The sequence below is a fragment of the Eschrichtius robustus genome, chromosome 19 (assembly GCF_028021215.1).
Source record: "Eschrichtius robustus isolate mEscRob2 chromosome 19, mEscRob2.pri, whole genome shotgun sequence".
Lineage (NCBI taxonomy): Eukaryota > Metazoa > Chordata > Mammalia > Artiodactyla > Eschrichtiidae > Eschrichtius > Eschrichtius robustus.
Window position 1 is genome coordinate 19,023,829 of NC_090842.1, and position 24,527 is coordinate 19,048,355.

General features: G+C 57.2%; 2 protein-coding genes across 6 annotated transcripts; one reads left to right on the top strand and one right to left on the bottom strand.

The window, feature by feature from the left end:
- Positions 1-381: 381 nt before the first annotated feature.
- PLA2G15 (phospholipase A2 group XV) lies at positions 382-15,341 on the bottom strand. 4 transcript variants are annotated; one of them, XM_068528425.1, is made up of 7 exons: positions 15,150-15,341; positions 8,027-8,146; positions 7,768-7,924; positions 5,275-5,393; positions 4,926-5,024; positions 4,303-4,527; positions 382-2,292 (listed from the first exon to the last, which is right to left on the bottom strand). In XM_068528425.1, the coding sequence occupies exons 2-7, from the start codon at positions 8,094-8,096 to the stop codon at positions 1,781-1,783; spliced, it is 1,182 nt and encodes a 393-aa protein (XP_068384526.1). In that variant the 5' UTR covers positions 8,097-8,146; positions 15,150-15,341; the 3' UTR covers positions 382-1,780. The 4 variants fall into 4 exon arrangements, with proteins under 4 accessions (XP_068384526.1, XP_068384527.1, XP_068384525.1 ...); XM_068528426.1 differs by lacking the exons at positions 8,027-8,146; positions 15,150-15,341 and adding an exon at positions 11,412-11,627 and having other exon boundaries at positions 4,303-4,402; positions 5,279-5,393; XM_068528424.1 differs by lacking the exons at positions 8,027-8,146; positions 15,150-15,341 and adding an exon at positions 11,412-11,627.
- Positions 15,342-18,090: 2,749 nt separating this feature from the next.
- On the top strand, positions 18,091-24,503 carry ESRP2 (epithelial splicing regulatory protein 2). 2 transcript variants are annotated; one of them, XM_068529250.1, is made up of 15 exons: positions 18,091-18,288; positions 18,377-18,505; positions 20,012-20,125; positions 20,241-20,355; positions 20,672-20,770; positions 20,993-21,047; positions 21,114-21,224; positions 21,300-21,432; positions 21,511-21,553; positions 21,715-22,016; positions 22,132-22,344; positions 22,451-22,649; positions 22,800-22,986; positions 23,286-23,451; positions 23,527-24,503. In XM_068529250.1, the coding sequence occupies exons 1-15, from the start codon at positions 18,091-18,093 to the stop codon at positions 23,614-23,616; spliced, it is 2,154 nt and encodes a 717-aa protein (XP_068385351.1). In that variant the 3' UTR covers positions 23,617-24,503. The 2 variants fall into 2 exon arrangements, with proteins under 2 accessions (XP_068385351.1, XP_068385352.1); XM_068529251.1 differs by having other exon boundaries at positions 21,117-21,224.
- Positions 24,504-24,527: the final 24 nt, after the last annotated feature.

The window sequence follows — 24,527 nt, forward strand, 5'->3', positions numbered from 1 at the left end:
CTGAGGGAGGACAGAAGGCTGGGAAGGAGAGTCCAGACAGGGTTACCGTCAGGATTGTCCTTGGCTCCCAGCTGTGGGGTGGCATTTGGGGCCTATTGACCAAATAGGAGTGGCGGGGTGGGGTGGTGGGCAGGAGCTTCATTCCAACAGGAATGTTTCAGGTCCTGGTTCTCAGTCCTAGGAGGGGAACTAGATCCCAGGAGAGGGGGAAGGAGGATGAAACCCAAAGAGGTGCACAGGAGCCATGCTTTGGTGCTGAGAGGACCCATCAAGGCCCCAGAAAGGTCATGGTCTAGCCTCTGATTACCTGCCTTGCTAGCCCCCTCACCCTTCCACTGCCTCCTTCCTCTCATGCTCAGAGCAGAGGCTAGGCCAGGGCACTTTACAGCATCCAGAATACTTTTATTGCCAGAATCGAGGTACAGCCTGCTCAGAGCCCCATGTGGGACCCACCACTCAGGAACAAAGGGAGAGACAGATGCTGGGTATGAATGCAACAGAGAAAATTCCGCTTCACAGAAACCTTGTAGGAGCGAAGCACAGTCCAGCCTGACTGTGGCTTTGGGGCTCCACCCCAGAGGCTAGACCCAAGTCTTGGCCTTTAGGCATTGCCCACTTGGAGACCACCAAGGCAGATCCACATCCTCCATCCCTGCTATCACAGGGAGATCCATGCAGCACCTCTGGAGCAGGAAGAAAACCCCTAGGGGGCCCCTAAGGCCCCTGGCTCTCTCAGGGGCCCACTCAAGTTTCTGGGCAAGTCCCTGCTGACTAAACACCACTGAGCTGCCTGGTGGGGATGGGTGCTGGGCAGAGTGGGCAAGAGTCCTACCTCCTCTCAGTCCTGTGCCAGCCCATGTGAATGCTAGAGAGATCCTGGGCAGTGGCAATGTGGTGGAGGGTCAGCAAGAGGGCAGCTCAGTGTGGCTCTGATTGGCCTTGGCTGCTTCCTTGAGTTCTCTTTCTTCATGAGTACCTAAAGGGCATGGCACCAGGCTCTGCTCTCATTCTTGAACCACAGCCCCAGGGCAAAGGGAGGCAGCATCAATACTGTGGGCAACAGCCCAACCAAGGAGATCAGGGGTCCTGGGACACAGCCCCGAGAACTGGGGGGCCATCTGCTGCCCAGCCCTGAGCTAGGCTGTTCTTAGAAGTAAGGGAGGTAGGAGTGAATGCCCCAGGGCCTGGGAACCATGGATAACATAACAACCCACCCCTGCCTGCAGGGGGAACCGGGCTGCCCCCAGAAAGCCACAGTCACGCTGTGTGAGCAGCTAGGCCACAGCGAAGACAGCAGCTCCAGCCACCCATGGCCAGTAGCAGGCCAACTTGTGGCCAATGTGTGAGAAGGTACACCCTAGGGACCAGGAGCCCAACCTAGGGATCACAGTTCAGTAACATCCCTCACAAGAAAGCTGAGGAGCCAGGCCCTGGTGGGCGAGTGTGAAAAGGCCACAGGGGTAGGAGGAACACAAGGCCCCAGCACTGGGGATTGGGGCCAGGTGCCAGCCAATCCACCTGCGGAGCCAGTCCTGAGGTCACAATTCCACCATCAGCAGCATTCTTTCCAAGGGTCCCTCAAGTAAGTTCAGACTATGTCTTCCTTCCTCATTCCCAGAGAGGAAGGATAAAAAACCCAGCATTTCCCCACTTCACAACCCAAGATCCAGGGCCTTAGATGATCAGTCACAAACTGCTCAACTCATGTGCCATGGTTGCCCCAGAGGCCAGGAGAAGCAGTGGTGGCCAGGCCATCCCAGAGCCCTGCCCAGCATAGGAATCAGGGCCCGAGGAGCACGCGTTTCAGATAGGCCAGGGTAGTGGCGTTGGCCAGCATCGCGATGTGCTCGGTGCCCGGCAGTGCCTGCAATGACACTTTTTGCTCCTGGCGGCCGCGCCAAGCCTGGCACTGCAGGGCGCTCTGCAAGTTCACAGTGCCGTCACCATCACCAAAGCAGATTTTCGGGTCGCGGTCCGGGAAGCTTTCATAGTAGAAGGAGTCTGGCGTAGGGACACCAGTGCCGTAGAGGCAGTGCAGTCGCACGCCAGGTGGCACCATGGCCTCAACCAGCCCCTCCGTGTCCTGCCGCATGAGCCAGCCGTCTTCGAAGCCGATGTCCTGGAAGAAGCGGCGATAGTCCTGCAGCGTGTAGTTGGCTGTGGGTGTGTGCACGAAGACCTTGTTGGGTGACCAGGTGTAGTTGTAGGGCAGCAGCCAGCTGGTGGAGACGGCAGACCGCTGCTGCTCCCGGATCTTCAGGGGCCCAATGACCGGGATCCGGTTGTTGTCTCCTGCGGATAGAGGGCTCCAGTCAGTCTGTGCTCAGGAATGCAAGCCAGCTGGGCAGCATGCTCACCGCCAGGGCCCCTGCCAGCCCCCAGCCGGGGCCTGGCCAGCACTCTGGCATCTCTATGCTGTTAACGTGGTGACAACTCCCCTATTTCCCTGTATTTTTGCTCTATCTAGGAAGCACATGACCAAGATTTGTTTCTTTCCTTTTGCATTTTGTCACCAGGGATTTAGGCAGCACACGCCCACAGGGTGATTTTATGGTAAAAACAATACCTTCCCCAGAGCACTTATCACTCGGCCTGTGGGTACTGACCTTGTCACAGGTGAATCAGCAGGTGGGCAGCCCAAAGACACAGTCCTCTTAATCTTTTATTACATTGAGCTATGTAAACATTTTTTCCCTTCCTAGGCTCAGACCTACATCCACACCCTGGTCTCATCCCACCCACCTGCCTGGCACTGACCTGGGCAGCCAGGCCTGCAGGAGACAGGGCAGGAGGGGAGGCTGCAGACAAAGTGAGAGTCTTTCTCACATAGGAATGCCAGCAGCACAAACGCACCCACCAGCCAGTGAGATTGCCAGAGGATGAGCTGGAACTTGGGAACAGGGGCCTCTGCCCAGGACCCACGGCCACCCATCACCCCACCACTGACTGCAGGCCTTCAGCTCTGCCTGCTGGGGCCTGGCTCTAGGAGCCCTCAGAAAAGGGAACCCCTAGCTAAGGTCCACGACTACCACCCGTCCTGTCCCACCCCCACTCCCAGACTGCCAGAGCCTGACAGCAGTCTCCCAGAATCCGAGGCAAAGCTCTAAGGCAGGGGTCCCCAACCCCCGGGCCGCGGACCATTACCAGTCCGCGGCCCGTTAGGAACGGGGCTGCACAGCAGGAGGTGAGCAGTGGGTTAGAGTGACGATTTACCTACCGCTCCCCATCACTCGCATTACCGCCTGAACCACCACCCCTCCCAAGCCCCCCGCCCCCTCCGTGGAAAAACTGTCTTCCACAAAACCATTCCCTGGTGCCAAAAAGGTTGGGGACCACCGCTCTAAGGGGACTCATGGGGAAGCTCTGAAAGGGCCAGTACCTGAACTCCACCATGGTAACTTGTCTCAAACTCAGAAGGGCCCACATCTCTCCTTTCAGGTCCAGGCTGGACAGAGTAGGTAGCTGTGATGAGTCCTCACTATAACTGGATTCACTGTCCAGCTAATCCAGGGTCACTACTGGGAGAGGACTGATCACAATGATCATGTGACCAATAAGCAGGTCAGGCAGTGGCAGTCACTTGAGGAAGAAAGCTCATCAAATGCTTGGTACAGCCCCGGCTCACAGCTCCTAAAGTGAGCGGTCATGGGGCTCACATCCAGTCCTAGCAGAGGGAAGAGAGCCCTGGGGCTACAGCTGGTATGTTCTAACAGTCGTGAAAAGGCAGGTGGATTGGGGAGGAACAGGGAAGGAGGTGGTTTTCCCAACTGCCAAGCAAGCAGGCCCAGACAAATCTGCACCTGCTTCCTCTCTGTGTGGCCCACAGAGGCTCCCCGCTGCCACAGAGGGAGGTGTAACTCATAAACAGGAAACTGTAGCCCAACCTTCCTTCTCTGGGGCGAAGGTGGGGATGAAGAAGTGAGGATGGGGGTAAGAGAGAGGGAGAAGGCTCCTCCAGAGAACTTTGGATCAAACCAAGTTAGGCCAGCCAGGCCCAAGCTGTGTGAGTGTGTGTGTGTGTGTACACATGTGCCCTATGACCAACGGTTATGCCACTCCGTGTACATGTTGTAAGAAACCTACACAGATAACAAGAGTCATCAGCTGGAGAGGTGAATTTAGAAGTAGTGTTATATTCTCTTTTAGAAAGAGATGTTTGGAAAAGAATACAACTCTGGAGAAGGAAGGGTCCTGACCCAAGAGAAGAGACATGAGTGTGGCCCAGGAGGCCACTGTAGAGGGAAAGAGAGTGTGCCATCTCTGATACCAGCACCCCCCATGCTGGGCCAGGCAGGGTCTTACCTGAGGCCAGGACGCGCAGGGTCTTGGCCACGCCCCCCCAGGGCGGACCCAGTGCCACAAAGGCATGGATATACTTGTCCTTCCAGGCCTGTGGCTGCTGCTGCAGAAAGTAGAGCGTGTACATGTTGCCCATACTGTGGGCAGCCAGCACCACGGGGCCCCCATACAGCTGGTGCATCTCCTCGATCATCTCGCGGAGGGCCAGGAAGTAGGGCCCGTTTTCATCTGCAGGCCAGAGCCAGGCAGGGGTCAGGCAGGAATGGTCCTTGGGCCTGAACCACTGACTGTGTCTCAGGCCAGACCCAGGACTAGGTGGGTGGGGAGCGTGTGAAAATCCAAGTGGGGAGGGTCTGGTTTCCCCTCAATTTCCATGAAGGGAGAAGAAGCTCCTTTTCCCCTCCTCAGCCTCATTATCTCTCCCCAGGGCTCAGAGGCCCAGAAATCCTGGGCTGAGGGTGGGGGAAGGACAGGACAGATTGACCAGGGGTGGGAGCTGTGATGGCTGGGCTGGATGCCAGAGACCCAGGAGTAGGGAAAGGCCCAGGACCTTTGGTGGCTGTGACCTCCTCCTCCCCAACCCCCTCCCCCATGACCTCAGGGAGGAAATGAGAGCAACCGCTTACTTGGAGCTCGGCGCCAGTCATAGGGGGCCCCCCGCACGTCCTCACCTCGTGTGTAGCCCCAGCCCACAAGGTTCTCCACCATGGTGTGGAAATAGGAACCTATAAACATAAATCCATAGGATTAGAGAGGGTACAGTCATTGTCAGCTGCCCACACCATGCCTGCCAAGGAGACTGTGACACCTACAGCCGGGAGATCCCTGAAGGAGTGCTATAGGGCTCTGTGCCCACACTGATCAGAGACGGTTCACAGGCTACCCCCATTCAAACCAACAGGGCTCCTCCCACTCTCGGAGTCCATCAGAACCTCCCTCCCCATTCCCTGGGGGCCATGAGGAAGGGCTACACACCCACACTGCTTTTGCTGGGGTCCAGGAACTCCAGTGAGAAGGTCTTCCCAAAGCCAGGGACACGCACATCCACACCATCAGGAAACTGGGTGGTGCGGGACGTTCGGTTGTAGACCAGCCTGCCAGGAGGGGATATTGAGCCAGTGACCCAGAGGTGACACCTAAGTTGGTGTGTCCCAGTACTGTCTTTTGTCCTGAGCCATATTCCCTTCCCATCCTCAGGTTTGGTCAGATGTATAGGGCAGACCAAAAAGTAACAAAGCAAATTTGTAAAGCACAGATCAGAGTAACCACATCCAAATGAGGACCCCACCAAGGCTCACTCCAAAGACTGACTCCAGGACCCCTGTCAGGCAATATTCTCTTCTCCTCAATGTCACCCATACTGTCTAATGCAGGTCTTAGATATGGTTGGGAGAGGGATCTGGCTGCCAGGCCTGGCTCTGCCACGAACATCACACTTGACCCCAAAAGGCAGGCAGCCTAACTTCGCAGGCTCCCATTGCTCCATCTCCATGGATCCAGCTCCTGCCACCCACCATAACACAACACAGGGCAAAGGAGATGATGAATGCAACACACAACAGAACCAGACAGAGAAACCCTGAGTACCTGTGGCTGCTGTGTGAGTGGGTGGGCAAGGTCTGGAGACATGATGGGGACAGGGTGGTGGAAGACAGGAGGAAAGCCTTGTGCCAGGCCAGAAACCCTGCTCTGGCCTCCCTTGATACTAAGGAGGCAAATGTGTCTGAGAAAACACAGGCTAGACCTGCAGTCTCCAGTGGTCCTGAGTCCCACCCACCCTTAAAGATCAGCCACAGAAAGCTGACAAGATACCCAACACTGGCCCAAATAAAAGTCCTGGGGACCCACTCTCTCCAGGGCAATCTGTAGATCATCCCAATGGCCACTCAGCAAAGTTCTAGAAAGCCAAAGCACTCTGTGCTGGATGCAAGTCTAAACAGGTCAGAGGCCCAACAAAGGTAGATAAGCCCCTCTCAGTATCGGCCTGTACCTCCAACTGGCAGTACCTGAGACCATGCTTCTGCAACAAAAATAGAAATGCGGATCAACATCCCAGAAATAACCCTGATCGCACAAGGAGGAGGAAAGAGTCAACAAAGCAGGTGTCATAAACAACAGGGAAAGGCAGGGTGCCCAGAGAACCAGCTAGAACCAGCTAGTGTGTCTCCAGGGGAAAAAACAATCTTCATTTGAAAGACTCCATTCAGCTCAAATATTTATTGAAAACCAATTGTGTTTCTGGTCCTACAGCTTTAAAGATAAAAGAGACAGAGTCCCTGCCTTCAGGGAGCTCAGGGTGGGCGGGAACCGTAGTTCAGAGGCACACAACTCTGGGTTCAAATTCTAGTTTGTCACTTATTAGCTGAGTGACCCTAAGCAATTTTGTAACCTCTTTGAGCTTCCAGATTTCCTCATCTGTAAAACAGGTCTAAAAACAACACTTGTTTCACCGGATTGCTGTAAGACTCAATGAAAGAAAGTATGTAAAATGTATAGTGTTTGCATTCAATAAGCAGTAATTCTGATTACATGATTATCTTATTATGGAAGAAATATCCTAGGAAACAATGTTTGGCAGGCAGGGAATGCAGGTTAGAGGAGCAGGCATGTGGCCGGGGAAAGGGGAGGTTAAGAGCTCTGGAGATGGACTTCCCTGGTGGCGCAGCGGTTAAGAATCCGCCTGCCAATGCAGGAGACACGGATTCAAGCCCTGGGCCGGGAAGACCCCACATGCCGCGGAGCAACTAAGACCGTGCGCCACAACTACTGAGCCTGTGCTCTAGAGCCCACGAGCCACAACTACTGAGCCCATGTGCCACAACTACAGAAGCCCGCGTGCCTAGAGCCTGTGCTCCACAACAAGAGAAGCCACTGCAATGAGAAGCCCACGCACTGCAACGAAGAGTAGCCCTGGCTCACCACACTAGAGAAAGCCGGCGCAGCCAAAAATTAAATAAATAAATAAATTTATAAAAAACAAACAAACAAAAAGAGCTCTGGGGAGTGGCAGGGAGACTTCACAAAGGAAGCAGGCTTGGGTTTTAAAGAGCGAATGGGAGGGAGTTTATCAGGCAAAGGGTGTAAAGGGTGATTCCAGGCTGAAAGAACAGCAAGTGGAAAGGAATCCCCAAGCAGCTGGAGGGGGCAGGTGTGGCCAAGTCAGAGGCAAGGGAAAGGGTGGGGGCCAAGGCGAGGCTGTGAATAGGGGCTGGAGCATAGTAACCACAAATAGGGCCTGAGGCACTGGAGAGGGTAGAGACAGGAGCAGCAGGAAAGGGAAGAAAGTTCTGTCTGGGAGAGTGCCAAGGTGGCGTGGACCAGACAGAGGAAATGGGAAGGGAGAGAGGTCAGTGACCCTGAGCCTGAGATAGATGTATCTCTTGAGGCGCAGATGAGATAGAAATGGGCTCTGGAGGAGTCTCTAGACCGGGTCAGCGAGCAGCGCCCCACCTGTGCCCCAGCCCCCACCTGATATTGTCAATCCAGCAGTCAATGATGACAGGCAGCAGCAGTTCCAGGTTCAGCCAGAGTGTGAAGTAGCTGTCTGTCCTCTTGGAGCAGAGGTAGTGCACGACTGTCGGCTTGTCCAGCTTTGCCTCCAGCTGGTTGCCCAAATCACCGGGCACTGAAGGGGGACATAGAGCATGAATGAGACCCTGCACCTGGCAGGCTGGAAACCCAAAGGCCTTCTACCCACGGCTGTTCCAGGCTGCAGAGTAGGTGATACCTGTGGGGCTCCTAGGCACAAAAGCCTTTCTGTGTTCCCCATTTCTTTGATTACAGGAAACAGGCTTCATTCCGCCTCCATGACCTTCCCTGAGTTCCAACTGGCAGATTCATGCAGTTGCTAATTAGGGAAGGGAGGGGATGCAAGACAAAGGAGAAACAGTCAAAGAGAAACCATAGTGCAGCCTTGGGGCAAGGTCCTGGTTCCCCATCAAGGGATACACACAACAATATCTTTGAGCTGTTTTGCAGATACTGAAACCCCCACCAGATGGGAGAAGTCAGTGGTTAACGGGTTAACGATGGTATGCTGCCCACAAGCAAGCAGACCCCAGGAACGTTGGAACCAGAAGGTTGATGATGTTGACTCCCACTCACCTCACCACCAACCAATCAGAAGAATGTCCATGAGCTGATCACACCCTCTTGAACCATTACTATCAAACTTCTCACTACCCTCTCCAAGTTGGGACACAGAGTTTTGAGGGCATTAGCCCGCTGTGGCCCCCTTTGCCTGGCAAAGCAATAAAGCTATTCCTCTCTACTTCACCCAAAACTCTGTCTCTGAGATTTAATTCAGTGTTGGGGTACAGACGGTGGTTTTGGCTTCATAGGCAGGGTCTTGTATACTCTGAAAGAAGGATTGGGAAACAGGACAGAGCACTGGGCCACTTAACCAGCCAAAAATAAATGCAAAGAAGGCACTCCAGGATAGGCTCTGGAGGGGGGCAATGAACAGAAACAACTGAGAGAAGCAGGCACCTGCCAGCCTACTGAGGTCCTCAGGGCTTGCTAAAGGCCAGAGCCCAGAAGCTAAACCCTGCTAAAGGTTCCAGAGTGCACCCCACCTGGAGGGCCCTAGCATCTTGGCACACCTGTGTTGGAAATGGCTCTCTTGAAGCAACATACCATTCCAGCCACAGCCCAATGGGGGTGGGTGTGACCAGGCTCCAAGGATGACTTCACTCTACTTATTCAGTCTATACAGAGCCCTGGGGCCCTTGTGACACTCAAACCCATCCCTCCCTCCCCCCTTGCTTCACTGCCTAACATTCAAGGCCCTTCACAGTCCATTTACTCCCAGTGACTTTTCAGGCCTCACCTGCTCCCGCATGCCATTCTCTTGACACCTTCCAAACCCCATTTAGGATCCAGTGTTTGGCTCTCGAGGGCATTCACTGGCCTCCAGCTGTGAACACAGCCCTGCAGAGGGCACGCCCTCCTTGTGCACCATCCCACTGTGTCCTCAGGGCAGCCATGGGAGGGAGGTGTGGCACCTGCATTCACCTCCCTTCATGATGTGGTGCAGAAGTGGGGAGTCCCCAGCATGACAGCCTTTAGATGAGATGCTTGTGGACTAGACAGGGCAGTGAAGAAACCTTGGTCACTGTTTCCACCAGAGAGGAAATAGCTGAAAGAGGAAGTCACCGGATCTGCTTTGCCTGGCCCGGCTGTGTGGCCTCTAAAAATACCAATGGTCACTTCCTCGGTCCCTCTGTGCCTAGAACTAGATAAGAGCCATCCACATGCCTTTCACCTCAAGTAACACTGGGAAGAATATCCTTATTATGCCTACTTTACAGATAAGGAGACTGAGGCTGGGAGAGGTGGAAATAGCTTGCTATAGTCCCTTCCCCCACCCAGGGCCTTCAGTATCCCTTCTCTGGCCTCTGCTTCCTCTACCACCAATTTGAGTCCCACCCACAGAGACTGGTCACCCTTGGATGCTGATCCTCTGATGGCCAAGGTTAGGTCCCTGCTCTGTGCCCAGGAACAGCTTGTCTGCTGCCCACCATGGGGTTTCCCAGGATTAATGCCAATAGCCTCACTCTCTGAGAAGCTGGGCAGGTTACGATTCCAGTTGCTCAGTGCCTCTAGGTACAACCTGAGGCTCCTCTGCTGTGACCTAGGACAACTAAGAACTAAATGAATTAATGAGTGCATTTAGCACCAATACAGGTGAAAAGGTCTAGGACCAGTCCGGTCAGAGACCACACACTTCCCAATGCCACACCCTTTATACTCAGTACTCCTTAGGTCCACACAAGGCTCCCTGCAGGCCCCCAAGACAAAGTCCAGATGACCCAACCAGTCACGAGCCCTGCACCATCTAGTCCTTCCCCCACTCCATTCCAGAGAGCCTGGACTGCTTAGCTCCCTCCCTCTGATACGTAGTTCCCTCTGCCTGGAACTCTCTCCTGGACTCAGCTCCAGCTGCGTACTACAGGAAACCTTCCCTGACTCGGTCAGTGGATTCTCTGTGCCTGCCCAGCACAGACCTCACCTCTGGGAATCATCCTGCAAGCTTAGGGAAGGCAAGGCCAAATCTGCCCAAACTCCATGGTGAACCTGGGCCCAGCATTCCCCGGGAGCATTTCCTGGCCCAGAGCTCCTGGTGGAGGACCCCTGGGATCACACTGCCTGCCAACCCTACCCTTCTGTGATCTGCATCATCCCCATTAAAATACTCCCAGCAGAAAGAGCATGGGGGTCATGCTGCAGCAGACTCAGTATGTAATGTATACCTCGGCATGCCTCTGCTTTTAGGAGCCCTGGATGGCCACCAACACACTAGCTCTTCGTGGGAGTGATGGCCTGAATGAGGCACCCAAAAACCCCAAGACAGAGGTCTCATCCCTGCCACACCCACCACAAGGAAATACTACTGGCTCCTGTACAGTTGCCTGGGCCAGCAGCAAGGCGGAGGTAGACAGGGGAGGTTGCCTAGCCCCAACATAGCGTAGTCCAAGTAGGTCTGGCAGGAGTAAGGGTACAGTATGACATCTGTTCATAGCCATTGTCTCAACCCCTCCCTCTGTCTATAGCCATCCTCAGATTCCCTTAGGCCTCCTCCCTCAGGCCCAATGCCACATATTTGATAAGTTAGGGGAAAGCCCTGGTGGCAGGTTAGGAGAGCAATCCTTCCCCAAAGAGCTCCCTTTCAGTAATGCCCTCTGAAACGTGTCGGGCTGGAAGGGTGGAGGGAGACAGCGTCCAAGCCAAGCCCAAGTCAACGCTGAGGCCCCTGGGGGTCAACTCCGAAGCCACCCTACCTCCTACCGGCCCTCAGGAGTGGGGCCAAAGAGCCTCGGTCTTTCCAGCTAAAAAATGGGGATGAGGCGAGGCTTGGGAATGAGATGAACAGGCGTACCGATGCGCAAACGCGTGGTAACCCGCTCACTTACCCCCATATTCTATTGGGTAAGGTGACAAGAGTTTGACCACAACCGCGCCCAGCATAGCAGGAAGTGGACGGGCCGACCCAGGTGACAAGACAATCACACGCTCCCTCACCCCGTGCTTAGAGAAGATGCAGACAGCCCCGCCCGCACCCCATCCAGACGGACGCACGAGCGAACGGACCCACGACTGGACGCGCGCCTCACCCAGCACCACCGGTGGCGGACGTCCAGCCGGGAGCGCCGCATCTGTGAGCATCAGGAGTAACAGGAGGCCACTCGGGAGCAGGGCGGCGCGGTAAGGGCAGAGGCGGAGGCCCATGGCAGTGACCGCAGCTCCAAGTCCGAGGTGCGGATTCAGCTCTGCGGTCTCGTGCCTAGGCCCGGGCGGCGGCGACGCGCTTAACCCCGCCGCTTGCAGCCTTCACAGCGGCCGGGCCAATCAGGATCCGCCTCCTGAAAACGGCCTGCCAATAGGAACTCTCCTTCCCAGTCGGAGCTCGCCGCCCAGCCCCTACTCATCCCTGGCCAACTCCCTTAACCGCGCTGCACGCCGAGCGCATCGATCTATCAAGGCTCAGCCTGGCTTTCGCGCACGCTCTCAGCTAATCAGACCCAGCTCGCGTCTGCTGGGTACTCAGCCCAGCCCTCGGTACCCTGAGTCCACGCAGCGCAGCCCTCATCCCCGATTCCTGGCGCCTCCTTGACGAGGGATCTAGAATGCGCCGGGCCGAATGGGAATTCAGGGTCCAGTGCTCGCCGCTACTGAACTACCCGGGTCAAAGCAAGAGGAAGAAGGGGAGAAGTGAGTCCCAAGCTGTTCTTGAGCCTAAGGAGACTGACCAGGGCCTTTGGGCAACTCCCAAGTCGGTTCTTTGCACCCTGCCCCGAGGGCATCTGGGTTCAAGCTACACTGGCCCAGGGGCCACCTGCTGTCTGCCCGGGAAAGGGTCGGGTCAGCGTGTTTCGCTTCCCAGTGAGAGTTCAGTCCGCCTGTTTCAGGGTCTGGAGTGTAGAATCACCCCCCGCCCCCCGCCCCCACCCGACTAAACTGTTTGCTCGCCGGCTTAAGAGAGGGCTTGAGCCTCAATCCTGCGCCAGCCCATCGGTTAGTTCCCCTGAAGACCGGAAGGGGTGTTGGGACCTCATGTCCCCCTACCACTCCCACCCCACGCAAACCGGGGATACAGAGAGGACACAGACTTTCTGTGCATGGAATCGGGGGCGAATAGAGTGGGCAAAGATTTGACAACCATTAATATTCTGGTACCATGTGTCACTCTGGAATGGGGTGACCAGCATGTTTGGAGACTGGAGGTCTTGATCCTTCACATACCCCCTCCTGAGAGCCAGTCAATACCCTGGTCATCCCTGGCTGGTCCCAAGACCTCTGTCCTGCCCCTTCCTCCCTCCCTCCCTCCCTTCCTTTTTTCCTCTTCGTCAATGGCTGACCCTTTCCAGCCTCTCTGCAGTGACCCTCAATGAATCTACTCACCATCTTGGCCTGCCCCTCCTATATTCTTTTAGTGAAACACATTCATGGTTGGAATACCCTCCTCTCTTAAGGTCCAACTATCTCCCACCTCAGACCCTGGCCCAGTGACCCCCTTTCAAAACCCCTGCCTCCCTCACCTCCATCCCAGGCCCCAGCAGAGGGGCTGCTGAGGACCAATCTGGTGCAGGCCCAGTATGGGAGACCATAGAGACCCTTCTGCCAGGGCTAGGGACAGGCAGGAGTCCAGAGCCAAGGGTTAAGTGGGGGTAGGGTATGGATCAGGACAGCCTGGGCTGCCTTGGACTCTGGCCACAGTCTGAATGTCTTGTCAGCCCTGCAGCCTCAGATGCCCATGGGCTCCTCAAAGTGTGGCCCTGTTTTTGGGAGCAGTTCCCTGTTGCCCCACTCCCATAGGCCCTGAAGATGATAGGACCATGGCCATTGGGGCAGGGGGTGCCAAGGTCTGGTCAGTAATAACCAGTGCTGGCACTATGGAGAGGGGTCAGAGGGTGAGGTTCCCTCATTTTCACCATGACCCCATCATTCACATGATCCCCTGGGCTGCAGACCCCGGGTCATCCTGGACTCAAGATACCTCCTTGAGTCTCAGACCCACAACTAGGTGGTCACCAAGTTCTGCCAGCTCTACCCTCCCAAAGCCACATTACCCTCATCTCCATACCAGCCTCCTTACTGATGTCCTAATTTATGCCCTTATTCCTGTGGCATTAAACATGAAATCAGGCCCCATCACTGTCCACCTAACCCCATTTATGACCCTCTCATTGCATGCATCATATGCATCTCACTCACAGTGAGTGAGGACCCTGGCGGGTATTCTGGTTTCCCCCAACTTCTACTCTCCCTCTTCCCCAACTCTCTCATCTCCAGCCTCAATGGCTTCCTTGCTGCCTAGAACAGGACATCCTTATTCTCCCTCAGGACTTCTGCACTTGTTGCACTGGGACCACTTTGCAGACCCCACTTTTGGGGACCCAACTGATTTAGGTCTCAGCCCAGACATGATCACTGGCTTTGAAGCAGCTCCTGCCTAGCTCCCATTAGAATATAATTGCTGGAAGAGCAAGCCCCTCATTTGTCCTCCTCGGTTACCACCTGTATAATCCCTGGCACACAGCAGGTGCTTAATATATGTTGAATCAATGAGTGATAAACCCCGTTCTCTATAACCCTCCCCCTTTCCAAGATAGGGTCCTGGTGCCTGTCAGACCTAGAGAAGAAGATAAGGGACTGAGAGGTCCACAGGTTGGATGTGAATTCTGGGAAAGAGGGAGAGTGTTCCTGTGGAGCAGAACATTCTGAGCAAAGGCTAGAGGTGGGACTGAGGAGCCAGGCCAGTTGTGGTATCTTCCTCAGGTGAGAATCCAGCCAACAGCCTCTGCTCTCCTCTGTAACTGGGCCCTCTGCAACCACCCCTCCCTCGCCCAAGCTCCAAGCTTCCCTACCTGAACCAGGTGGGTGGCTGGGCTTGGGGCAACCCAATCAACACCAGGGCTTCTAAGCTGGTGTGGTAGCCAGAGCTAAGTCTATTTGGAGGCAAATGATTCTCCCTAAAGCTCAGAGCTCAGCAGCCTCCTATTCCTCTGTTGCCAGAGCATCCCTAGAGTCATGAGAGGCCAACACTGACCCAATCATGACAGAACCCTGGGGCAAGGGGCCCAGAACAGGGCCTCTAACCTGGTCTAGGCATCAAGGAAGGCTGCCTGGAAGAATTATTAGAGATGGGTCTTGATGGATAAGTAGGAGTGTGCCAGGAAAACAAAGGGATGATTAGGTAGGTGGGTTCTCCAGGCAGGGAGCTTAGCATGTGCAGCAGTCTGTAGACCAGAAGAATCACAGCAGTGTAGAGCACAGTGGTGGGTGAAAGTGGAACAGAGCAGTTTGAGGGCCCTGAACACCAAGCTTAAAATCCTGGCCTATGTCCAGAGAGCCAGGAGCCTCGAAGACTCTCAAGCGGGAGATAAGTGGCCTGGGGGGCGGTGTCAAGGGCTTCCCCTTTCACCTGGGGCGTCCTCCGGTCGAGCCTTCCAGTGCCAGCTCCTCCCTGCCCCGCAACACCTGGTTCCATCTACAGAGTCAGGGCGCCCTCTGGTGGGTACTCAGAGGCTATTCGGCGGCAAAGGCGCGGAGATGCGAACCCCAGGGGAACCTAGTGCGCTTGCTACTCTGGAGGCCTGGGAGGTAAGGAAGGGTCGCAGCTGGCCCAGCTGGGGGCCGTTGGCCGCTGAGCGTGGGGATGGGTCCGGGCCGGCGAGTGTGGATCGCCAAGCAAGCACCCAGTGTCGAATCCTCTTCGACAGCGGAATATTTCCCAGGAGGGAGCGAGGAGGTTGTTTTACACCATTCCTACACGCCCTGGAGGTCCACGAGAAGAGCCACACTCCCCTGGTGAGGAACCCCTCCCTGTATCTGCCCAGACTTTCACGTACCTGCGGCTGGAGCGCCGGCTGCCTTAGTGGCAGGCTTCCAAGGGCTGAAGTGAGGATGGGAGTCCGCTAGCTTGCGGGCAGGCTCGCTGGACCAAGTTCCTTTTTCCCAGGTACCCGGAGTACGGTTTGGGAAAGGACTCTGGGTATGCCGTTGGAGCCTCGCTGATTCCTCTCGCGTACCATATCTCCGATTCATTCATTCGTGATTCGTGAACACTAGCTAGTAGCGGTGTGGGGCTGGGGGACATTCATCAGTGAAATACAGAAATCTCAAACTACAGTGGGGACCCCTGCTAAGGAGGGACGTGCCTTGAGAGGGGAAAATTTGGAGGGAGGGCAGAGGTTAACTAGGGCAAGGGTGTGTTGGGAGGGGAGGAAAGGGCACAGATGAGACTCTAGTGCAAAGGCCCTGTGGCCCCAGGGAAGGTTACTTTTCATGGATACGGGAAGAGAGGTTAGTCAACCATTCATTCATTCTTGAGCTACTACTATGTGCCTGGCAGGCCCAGTGATAGGCTCTGGGATTGAGCCTTTCCTCCAGGATCTGATATTCTCGTGGGTGGGTGGATGGTGGGGTAGGGAGACAATAAACGATTTATCTTGTTAGTAGCTGGTTTAGTGCTGGCAGAAAGGAGACATGAGAGCCGGCTGGGGGACAGGAGTGCGGGTTGTTTAGTATTAATGGTGTGATCTGGGAGGACCCATCTGAAGATGAGTAAGGGAGCTCAGCAAAGCAGGAGGCCTAACGTTGTTTTAACGAATTTAGTTTTTCAAGAGTCCAAACATCGGGAATTGTCATGTAGGTGGAGGCGGTCGGACAGGTGCACGGGAGTTTTGGGAGAGCCGCCCCACGCTTGGGGTTACTACCCCGCAGGGACCTGTACACGCATGAATGCCTCTCCAATGGGAATGCGCTCAGGACGGCACCTCGAGGGGGAGGCTTCCCCGGGAACCCGGCTTTGAGACCCGCGCTGAAGGAAGAATATGGAAGGGCCCAGCGCGAAGGTCTAAAGGTTGAATGGATGGGGGCGCCTGGAAGGGTGAGATTTAGATCAGGTAGCGCCGGGATGGCCCGGGGCTCTGTCGTCTAGGAGCAGAGCCCAGTCTGGAGCCTGACAAGGGGCAATGCACGCCAGGGAAGTTTTAGGAGAGGCTGGGGTGCTGTTGGGGTGAAGTGCAATTAGCTGCAAGGGCGTGGCCGGGAGGAAGGCCCGACTTAGCCTGGCGCACGCGAGCTCCTGGCTGGGTGGGGGAGGGGCCTTACCTCGCAGTTGCGCCCCGCCCACCGAACAAATATTTGACATTCCAGGCTTATCTAGAGGAGGGTGGTACCCGAAGAGCGTAGTTCCTCCTCCCCCCAGGCCTGATTGGCTTAGCGCCTCCGGGGGTGGGGTCAAGCGGGTTGGCAGTAGGGTGGCTGTCTTACCAAGGGCAGCGGAGTGTGGACATTCGCCTACACCGCAAGGGGAAGCGCTGGTCGCCCGAAACCGCTGGAAAACCAGTCTACTTCCCTCTCCCTTCCAGCCGCCGTGTCCCGGGCGCCCTCAGTCTGTTTATCCGCCAAATGGGGACGCGGTGCAGTTTGAATTAGTGGGCAAGGCCTCGGAGGCGCCTCCTCTACGCCGGGCTCTTTCGCTCTCAGTTGTCTGAAGGTCCGAACGTAGCGCCCAGCTTGTCCGAAAGCGTGAGGTGCGGCTCCCGCCCCAGTTCCGGCTCGGGCTTGGCAACCCTCTGTGTCTGCTCTTGCCGGGCTGGAGCCCCTTCTTCCCGCCGGATTCCTCTTCAGTTTCTCAGTCACATAAACGGGAGAATTCGGGAAAGTCCGGGGCGGCCTGGAAACTCGCCGTAAAGGAGCCTCACCAAGCCCGACAGGGCGAAAGTGTGCTGGGAGCCCTCCACGAAGGGCTGTCCGAAGAAGAGAAGAGATGGAGGATTTGCGGCTCCCTTACGCACATTGCACTTTTGCCTCTAGCCCCCACCGGCCAGCACGCTCACATCTCCAGGCAACAGGCCTGTTGTCAAGGGGAAAGGGCGAAAACAGGCGGCAGGCCGCACGTGGGGTAGGGGTGAGGCTCCTTGCCGGGACCATCCGGCTCAGCGCCGGGGAGCCGCTCTCGGGAGCTGGGGCCGGGGGTGGGGGAGACGCGCTTCTTCCTTTCCCCAGCACCGAGGCCTGCGCACCTCCGACCGCTCTTTGGCACCGCGGGCACTTCCTGGAGCCAGGCTGAGGCCCAGCCTTCGCACTTGTGTGCACAAACCCTGCCCACTGACCTCTGGTGAATACCCAAATGGCTCTAATGATCTCTTGTGCTTCCTGCCACCCTCCCCCAACCCCAGTCGGCCTCTGGCGACCCCCCTACAAGCCTTTGGGTGATACCTGGTAACTCTTACCGCCCCCTTTGACCTTGGGTGACTTCTTTTACCCCTCCAGACCGGCCGTCGTGACCCCCACAGCCTCCAGGCTGCCTCCTGGTGATTTTCACAAGTCCAAAGGACCCTTACGGACTAAAAAAGGCCCCTGGTTTTGCACTTTCCTTGGCGGAGGCCTGGTGGGGGAGCGGAGAGGGAAGGGGGTCGCCCCAGAAGTCAGGCAGGGCCCAATGGGGGAGCGCGAGCCCAGGCCAGCCTTGTGAGTGTGCGCGTGCAGGGCTAGAGTCTAGCGGCCCTCCCCCATGGTTCCCGGGGGCCGCCCTCGGTCACGTGGCCGGCGGGGCCGACAGGTAACTCGCCCAGAGAGGGCGGGGGCCGGTAGCCGCCCCGCCCCGCGGGGCGCCGCGGGCGGGTCTCAGCAGCGCCCACTGCGGCAGCCGGGCCGCAGGTGCCGCCCATAACACACGGTGTCCCGCCCAAGCCGATCCGCGTCTGCCGTCGGTCGGTGAGTGCGTGCGCTTCGTCGGTCCGCGTGTGTCTGTCTGGCCGAGCACCCCCTCCCTGTGCGGCCATGACTCCGCCGCCACCCCAGCCACCGCCCTCAGGCACGAACCCCGCCGCAGACTCCGCTGCCGACCCCCGTCCCGGGCCTGGACCCCTGGTCGTACTGTTCGGGGCTACGGCGGGTGCGCTGGGGCCGGACCTGGGCTCCGACGAGACCGACTTAATCCTCCTAGTCTGGCAAGTGGTGGAGCCGCGGAGCCGCCAGGTAGGGTGGAAAGAGGGCGGTGGGATCTCCAGGGAGCTTCAGGATCCGAGGGGCGCAGCGGCTGATTGGTTTTCCCCGCCGCTCGCAGGTGGGGACATTGCATAAGTCACTGGTGCGCGCCGAGGCGGCCGCACTGAGCCCGCAGTGCCGCGAGGCGAGCGGCCTGAGCGCCGACAGCCTGGCGCGGGCCGAGCCGCTGGACAAGGTGCTGCAGCAGGTGAGCGCTGGGGCCGGGGTGAATGGAGGCCCGGCCGGGCTGCAGGGACATTTCTCGGCGGGAGAGGCGGCAGGAGGCGAGGCCTGGCGCACCACAACCAACTGGCCGGGGCGGTAGGACAGGTTCCTGTTGTTTGAAACTTTCAGCGACTCCCGCGTGTGCGTGTGTCCGCGTGTGCCGGCCATTCCTAGGGGGGCGTCTTTTCAGACTTTCCAGTGGTCCACTCCTACTGAGGGGGTGGAGATGGAGGCTGCGAGACCCCTCCCAGAGTCCCCGGCCTGCGGGAGAGCTAGGCTGAGACGCCTCTGGGGACCTGCCCGGCCAGGTCTCCCAGAACAGCAGCCGGAAGCTGAAAGGGCCGAGGGGCCCAGACTTGGCCATAGGTCACGGTCCCTGCTGCCTGCATCCTCGGCCCACCCACCCGCCAGGGAGACGCTGGAGCAGGGGCGTAGGGCGGTTTCTGCCCAGGAGGCAGGCGCCGCCAGGTGTAAGCTGCTCGTCCTGGCCTGTCTCGGCCGGCTGGCCAGGCGTGGGCGCTGTCCGGACCCCGCCTGGAGGCTACCTGCCTCCTGAGTGCAAAGGCCTGGGGTGCCTCCCGGCCCTGGCTGAAGTGGGAGTCGGTTCCCTTTGCTGTTTTTCTTATCTTCATTACTGGGCTCACCCTGTGCCTGACTCTTGAGTGGAATGAGTGAAAGTGCTTTACTAGCACAAGTTCTTTCATCTTCCAACAACTCTGGTGGTTCCTGATGAGGAAACGGGCACAAAGATGTCGAACCTGAGTCTGTTCCAGAAGGACTCCCAAGGTAGCCCCCACTTGAGGAGTGTGCTGGGTTGCCTTGCTCTGTCAGCCTCAGATTGTAAAGCTGGGGTTAGGAGAGGTTCTTGGGCCTGTGGTTTGTGCTTGTACCAGTTCTCCAGCAGGGATAGAGGATGGGGGAGGGGCAGGGCAGCTTTCCGCCCCCTCTATGAGCAAACAACTCAGTGCCAGCCGGTCGATAAGATCTGGGTCAAAGCTCATGCTGCCCCTGGCGTCCAGGTGTGGAGCTCTGTCAGTTCTGTCCTTGGAGTTTCTCTGCCCCTCAGTTGGTCAGACCTAGGGGTGGGGCTGCCATTGACCATGAGCAGGCCGGGCCTCAGGCAGGACTGGGCCTCCCCCACCTGAGGGTGGTGCCTGGTCAGGGACAGGTTTAACCTGCTTTGCCCCGCCCTTTCCCACCTGGCTTGTCCTACTCCACCAGGTGTTTGCTCTGGCCCCATTCCAGACTCCTGGAGTGTGTGTGATGGGGGTTTGGGTGATATGTGACTGCTCCCATTTGGCCTGGAGAAGGTGACAGTGGACTGGGGGAGAAGGAGGACACAGAGCCAGGCCCAACAGGCATGGCCACCTCCTCCCCAGGCAGGGTAGGGCTGAACATCTGGCTGAACCAGCTTTGCAAGCCTGCGCCCTCCCTCCCCCTGCCTGCCTAGCTGTGAGTCCCTCTGTCTCTCTCCGCTCCCTATTCCTAGTTCTCACAGCTGGTGAGCGGGGATGTGGCTTTGCTGGGCGGGGGCCCCTACATGCTCTGCACTGATGGGCAGCAGCTGCTGCGACAGGTCCTGCACCCTGAGGCCTCCAGGAAGGTATGCCACCACTGAGGGCACAACAGGGGATAGGGTTCCTAGGACCCCTCTTGTCACGGGGGTGGGCAGGGCAGCTCAGTTCCCCCCATTCATCCCCATTCCCATGTGCCCCCAGAACCTGGTGCTCCCCGACACCTTCTTCTCCTTCTACGACCTCCGCAGAGAGTTCCACGTGCAGCACCCGAGCAGCCGCCCTGCCAGGGACCTCACTGTGGCCACCATGGCACAGGGTATCTGTGACCTAGCAGGATTAGGGTGGAGGGGCGGCTGTAGGCTGAATGTCTCTGAGTATGTGCATGCTGGTGGGTTGAATGAACACATGCAAGTCTACATTACTCTGTGCCTGTGCTGGGGCACATTTGGAATGTGGGCATATGTCTACATATGTCTGGGCTGGGGACCTTTAAGGGGATCCATGAACTGGGCCAAAACAAATGTGTTTGCCAGGATTCTGCATGCGTCTATGTAGGGGACTTGAGCCTCAGTGGGACATGCTGGTTGCCCTCTCATGCTGGGATTTCCTCATTGTTAGTTCTCTGCTCATAGACTTGGGGCTGGAGACAGATGCCACAGAGGACGATTTTGGGGTGTGGGAAGTGAAGACAATGGTAGCTGTCATCCTCCACCTGCTTGATGGACCCAGCGGTAAGGTTCCTCTCACCACCTTTCACCTGTTCTCAGGGCTGGGTGACTGCCTGCCTATTACTTCCTCCAAGTTCCCCTCCCCATTTATCACCTCTGAGAGACCACAGGGTGAAAGCCCCTTTGTTACCTCCTCATCCCCCTCAACTGTCCTCTTTTTGCAGCGCTTGGTGGGGAGACCCCCCTCCACCAGACCCTGCTGACCCCCATGCCATCTCCTCTCAGGTCAACTGTTTTCGAAGCCCGAAGTGGTAAAGCAGAAATATGAGACGGGGCCTTGGTGAGTGAGGGGGCAGGGTTGGGGGTGACACCAGCTGGACAGCTCTGACTGAGCCCCGCCCCACAGCAGCAAGGCCGACGTGGTGGACAGCGAGACTGTGGTTCGGGCTCGCGGGCTGCCCTGGCAGTCATCAGACCAGGACGTGGCTAGATTCTTTAAAGGGCTCAATATTGCCAGGTGGGTACAGCAGCATGGGTGGATCCAGGAGGGCAGGCCTACCCAGGAGGCACTAACGCAGCACTGGCTCCACAGGGGTGGTGTAGCACTGTGCCTCAATGCCCAGGGCCGCAGAAATGGTGAGGCCCTCATCCGTTTTGTGGACAGCGAGCAGCGGGACCTAGCACTGCAGAGACACAAGCACCACATGGGTGTCCGCTATATCGAGGTGGGGCTCTGGGCTTGGGAGCGGAGCGGGGCAGAGCTGAGGCCGGGCAAGCATGAAACTCATGGGCTGTTCCCACAGGTATATAAAGCAACAGGAGAGGAGTTTGTAAAGATCGCAGGGGGTGAGTGTGCTCCCAACAGCATCTAGATCCCCCTGATTCTTGATCCATGTCCTGCTTCCCCGACGCCCCTTGCCTTTCTGCTCCCCTGTGTGCTAGGTGTGGGTGGGTATTTGGAAGGGCACAAATGAAGTCAGTAGGTGACTCCCACGCCCCCCACCAAGGCACTTCACTAGAGGTGGCTCGTTTCCTGTCACGGGAAGACCAAGTGATCCTGCGGCTGCGGGGACTGCCCTTCTCGGCTGGGCCAGCAGACGTGCTAGGCTTCCTGGGGCCAGAGTGCCCAGTGACTGGGGGTGCCGAAGGGCTGCTCTTTGTGCGCCACCCTGACGGCCGGCCCACTGGTGATGCCTTTGCCCTCTTCGCCTGTGAGGAGCTGGCACAAGCTGCATTACGCAGGCATAAGGGCACGCTGGGTAAGCGATACATTGAACTCTTCCGGAGCACTGCAGCCGAGGTGCAGCAGGTGAGCCACCCAGGGCTCCCCCTACCCCCGTGTGCTTCTCCAGGGTGCCCCTTCCATGCCCTCCTTGGCCCTGCCCTACTTGGCATAACCAGCCTGCTGCTTCCTTCCTTACTAGGTCCTGAACCGCTATGCCTCCAGCCCACTCCTTCCCACACTGACTGCTCCACTGCTGCCCACCCCCTTCCCACTGGCAGCTGGGACCGGGAGAGACTGTGTACGCCTTCGAGGCCTGCCCTACACAGCCACCATCGAAGACATCCTAAGCTTTCTGGGGGAGGCAGCGGCTGACATTCGGCCCCACGGTGTGCACATGGTACTCAACCAGCAGGTAAAGCTGTGTCCAGTGGGGGAGCACACTTAGTTACAGAGGGGTGTGTGACTGGGAGGAAGGCATTTTTGCACACGACAGACTGCTTACAAGATGGTGTGCACAGGGTCGGCCATCGGGTGATGCCTTCATCCAGATGACATCAGCAGAGCGGGCCCTAGCTGCTGCTCAGCGTTGCCATAAGAAAGCAATGAAGGAACGCTATGTGGAGGTGGTCCCCTGCTCCACAGAGGAGATGAGCCATGTCCTGATGGGGGGCACCTTGGGTCGCAGTGGCATGTCCCCTCCACCCTGCAAGCTGCCCTGTGAGTGTCCCAGGGGGCTGGGGAAGAAGGAGGCATGTGGGGGCCAGGCTGTTATAACCCTCACTTTCTACGGTGGGGACTCCCTTCTGGCTGCCCCACCCAGGGCAGTGCTGGGCTCCCTGCAGATACGCTCTCTACTTCTGCCTCTAGGCCTCTCACCGCCCACCTACGCCACCTTCCAGGCCACCCCAACACTCATTCCCACTGAGACAGCAGCTCTGTATCCCTCTTCAGCACTGCTCCCAGCTGCCAGGGTGCCCGCTGCCCCCACCCCGGTTGCCTACTACCCAGGGCCAGCCACTCAACTCTACATGAACTACACAGCTTACTACCCCAGGTACCCTGCTGCTAAGATTACTTCACAGTCTTGCCCCCTTGTCCTGGTTTGGGGGAGGATCATGATCCCCTTCCTGGGCCAAATAACTCAAGGTCTGCTGGAACTTCAACTTTACTCTGAGACGACAAGGGAGTGACAGATGTGGGCTGACTGATGCCATCTACAAACTAGAACAGAGATGACTCTGTAGAGACAGGGGTATTAGGGAGGAGGAAATGAACCAAACACAAGGCAGAGGCAAGGGAAGAGGCAGGTAGGTCTTGCACTGCACTACTAAATCCCTGCCTTTCCCACCCTAGCCCCCCAGTCTCCCCCACCACTGTGGGCTACCTCACCACGCCCCCTGCTGCCCTGGCCTCTGCTCCCACCTCAGTGTTGTCCCAGCCAGGAGCCCTGGTCCGTATGCAGGGTGTCCCATACACAGCTGGTATGAAGGATCTGCTCAGCGTCTTCCAGGCCTACCAGGTGAGGTGTGGCTGGAGGGCTTGGGAACCTGGCTGAGCCTGGAGCTCCCTGCCTAAATATCTGTCACTTCTGCAGCTAGCCCCCGATGACTACACCAGTCTGATGCCTGTTGGTGACCCACCTCGCACTGTGCTACAGGCCCCCAAAGAATGGGTGTGTTTGTAGGTGAGGGAGCCAGGAGGTAAGAGCTGGCTGATGTCCTCAGCTAACGGGACTCTCCTGCATCCAGAGAACCAGGGCCCTCAACCTGGTAGCTTCTTTCTGGCTTCTCAGAATTCTCAGAAGGCCCCCAGAGGAGCTCAAGCCCCAGCTCCATCCCCCCTACTTATTACTCTGCCTGTTCACCCCAAAGATGATGGCTGGACCCTGAATGCAGGGCTGGGGGTGGAATGGCACTACCCTGCTCCCAGTGGTCTGATCTGGGCCTCTTAAGTAGCAGAGAGCCTTTGTTCTGTTCAGGCTATGGTCCATGCCTACAGATTCCATAGGGATGATGTCCATAGCAGGCTTGCTTGCTTTTTAAAAAATGTAAACCCTGGTGCCTTCAGCGTATGACTCCAGGGAGCTTCTGAGTAAAGATCCCAATGTTCTACCTTCCCCTGTCCCTTCTGGTGGGGGGCAGGGTGGCAGAGAGCGCTGGCCCCAGTCCCCAGGATACTGACCTCCGTGGTCACATTGCGCCAGTGGTGGTCCCACCTAAGGATGCTAGCCCCCCTCTAGCGTGACACAAAGAATAACAGATGGCAAAAATCACAGGCTGTTTTGATGGACTGTACTGCAGTATCCCCAGAGGACAATAGGGGGCAGGAGGCCCTCACACAAAAACTCAGGCTTGACTTTTAAAGGGACTTCTGCCTACTTTTCATGCACACCTTGGGCAGGTCAGTTGTCCTGAACTCAGCAGACACCTTGGAATGTCCTTTGCACCCATTAGAGGGTGCTGAACTGAAGCTTCGGAAGGAATTTGGAACTCTACCCTCTCCTCCGTAAAATAAACAAAGGTTCCCAACCAAGTGGACTTTTTAAAAGCCAAAGTGCCCTTCACTTTGGCACAGAGTGAGGGGCTCCACACCAGC

Excerpts from the sequence above, each read along its gene's own strand:
- PLA2G15 (XM_068528424.1), bottom strand. The coding sequence starts at position 11,526 with ATGGGCCTCCGCCTCTGCCCTTACCGCGCCGCCCTGCTCCCGAGTGGC. Across the intron at positions 5,394-7,767 it reads TGCTGGATTGACAATATCAG|GCTGGTCTACAACCGAACGT; the intron begins GTGGGGGCTGGG and ends CCCTCCTGGCAG. Across the intron at positions 4,528-4,925 it reads TGACTGGCGCCGAGCTCCAA|ATGAAAACGGGCCCTACTTC; the intron begins GTAAGCGGTTGC and ends TCTGGCCTGCAG.
- ESRP2 (XM_068529250.1), top strand. The coding sequence starts at position 18,091 with ATGACTCCGCCGCCACCCCAGCCACCGCCCTCAGGCACGAACCCCGCC. Across the intron at positions 20,771-20,992 it reads CCTGCTTGATGGACCCAGCG|GTCAACTGTTTTCGAAGCCC; the intron begins GTAAGGTTCCTC and ends ATCTCCTCTCAG. Across the intron at positions 21,225-21,299 it reads AAAGGGCTCAATATTGCCAG|GGGTGGTGTAGCACTGTGCC; the intron begins GTGGGTACAGCA and ends CTGGCTCCACAG.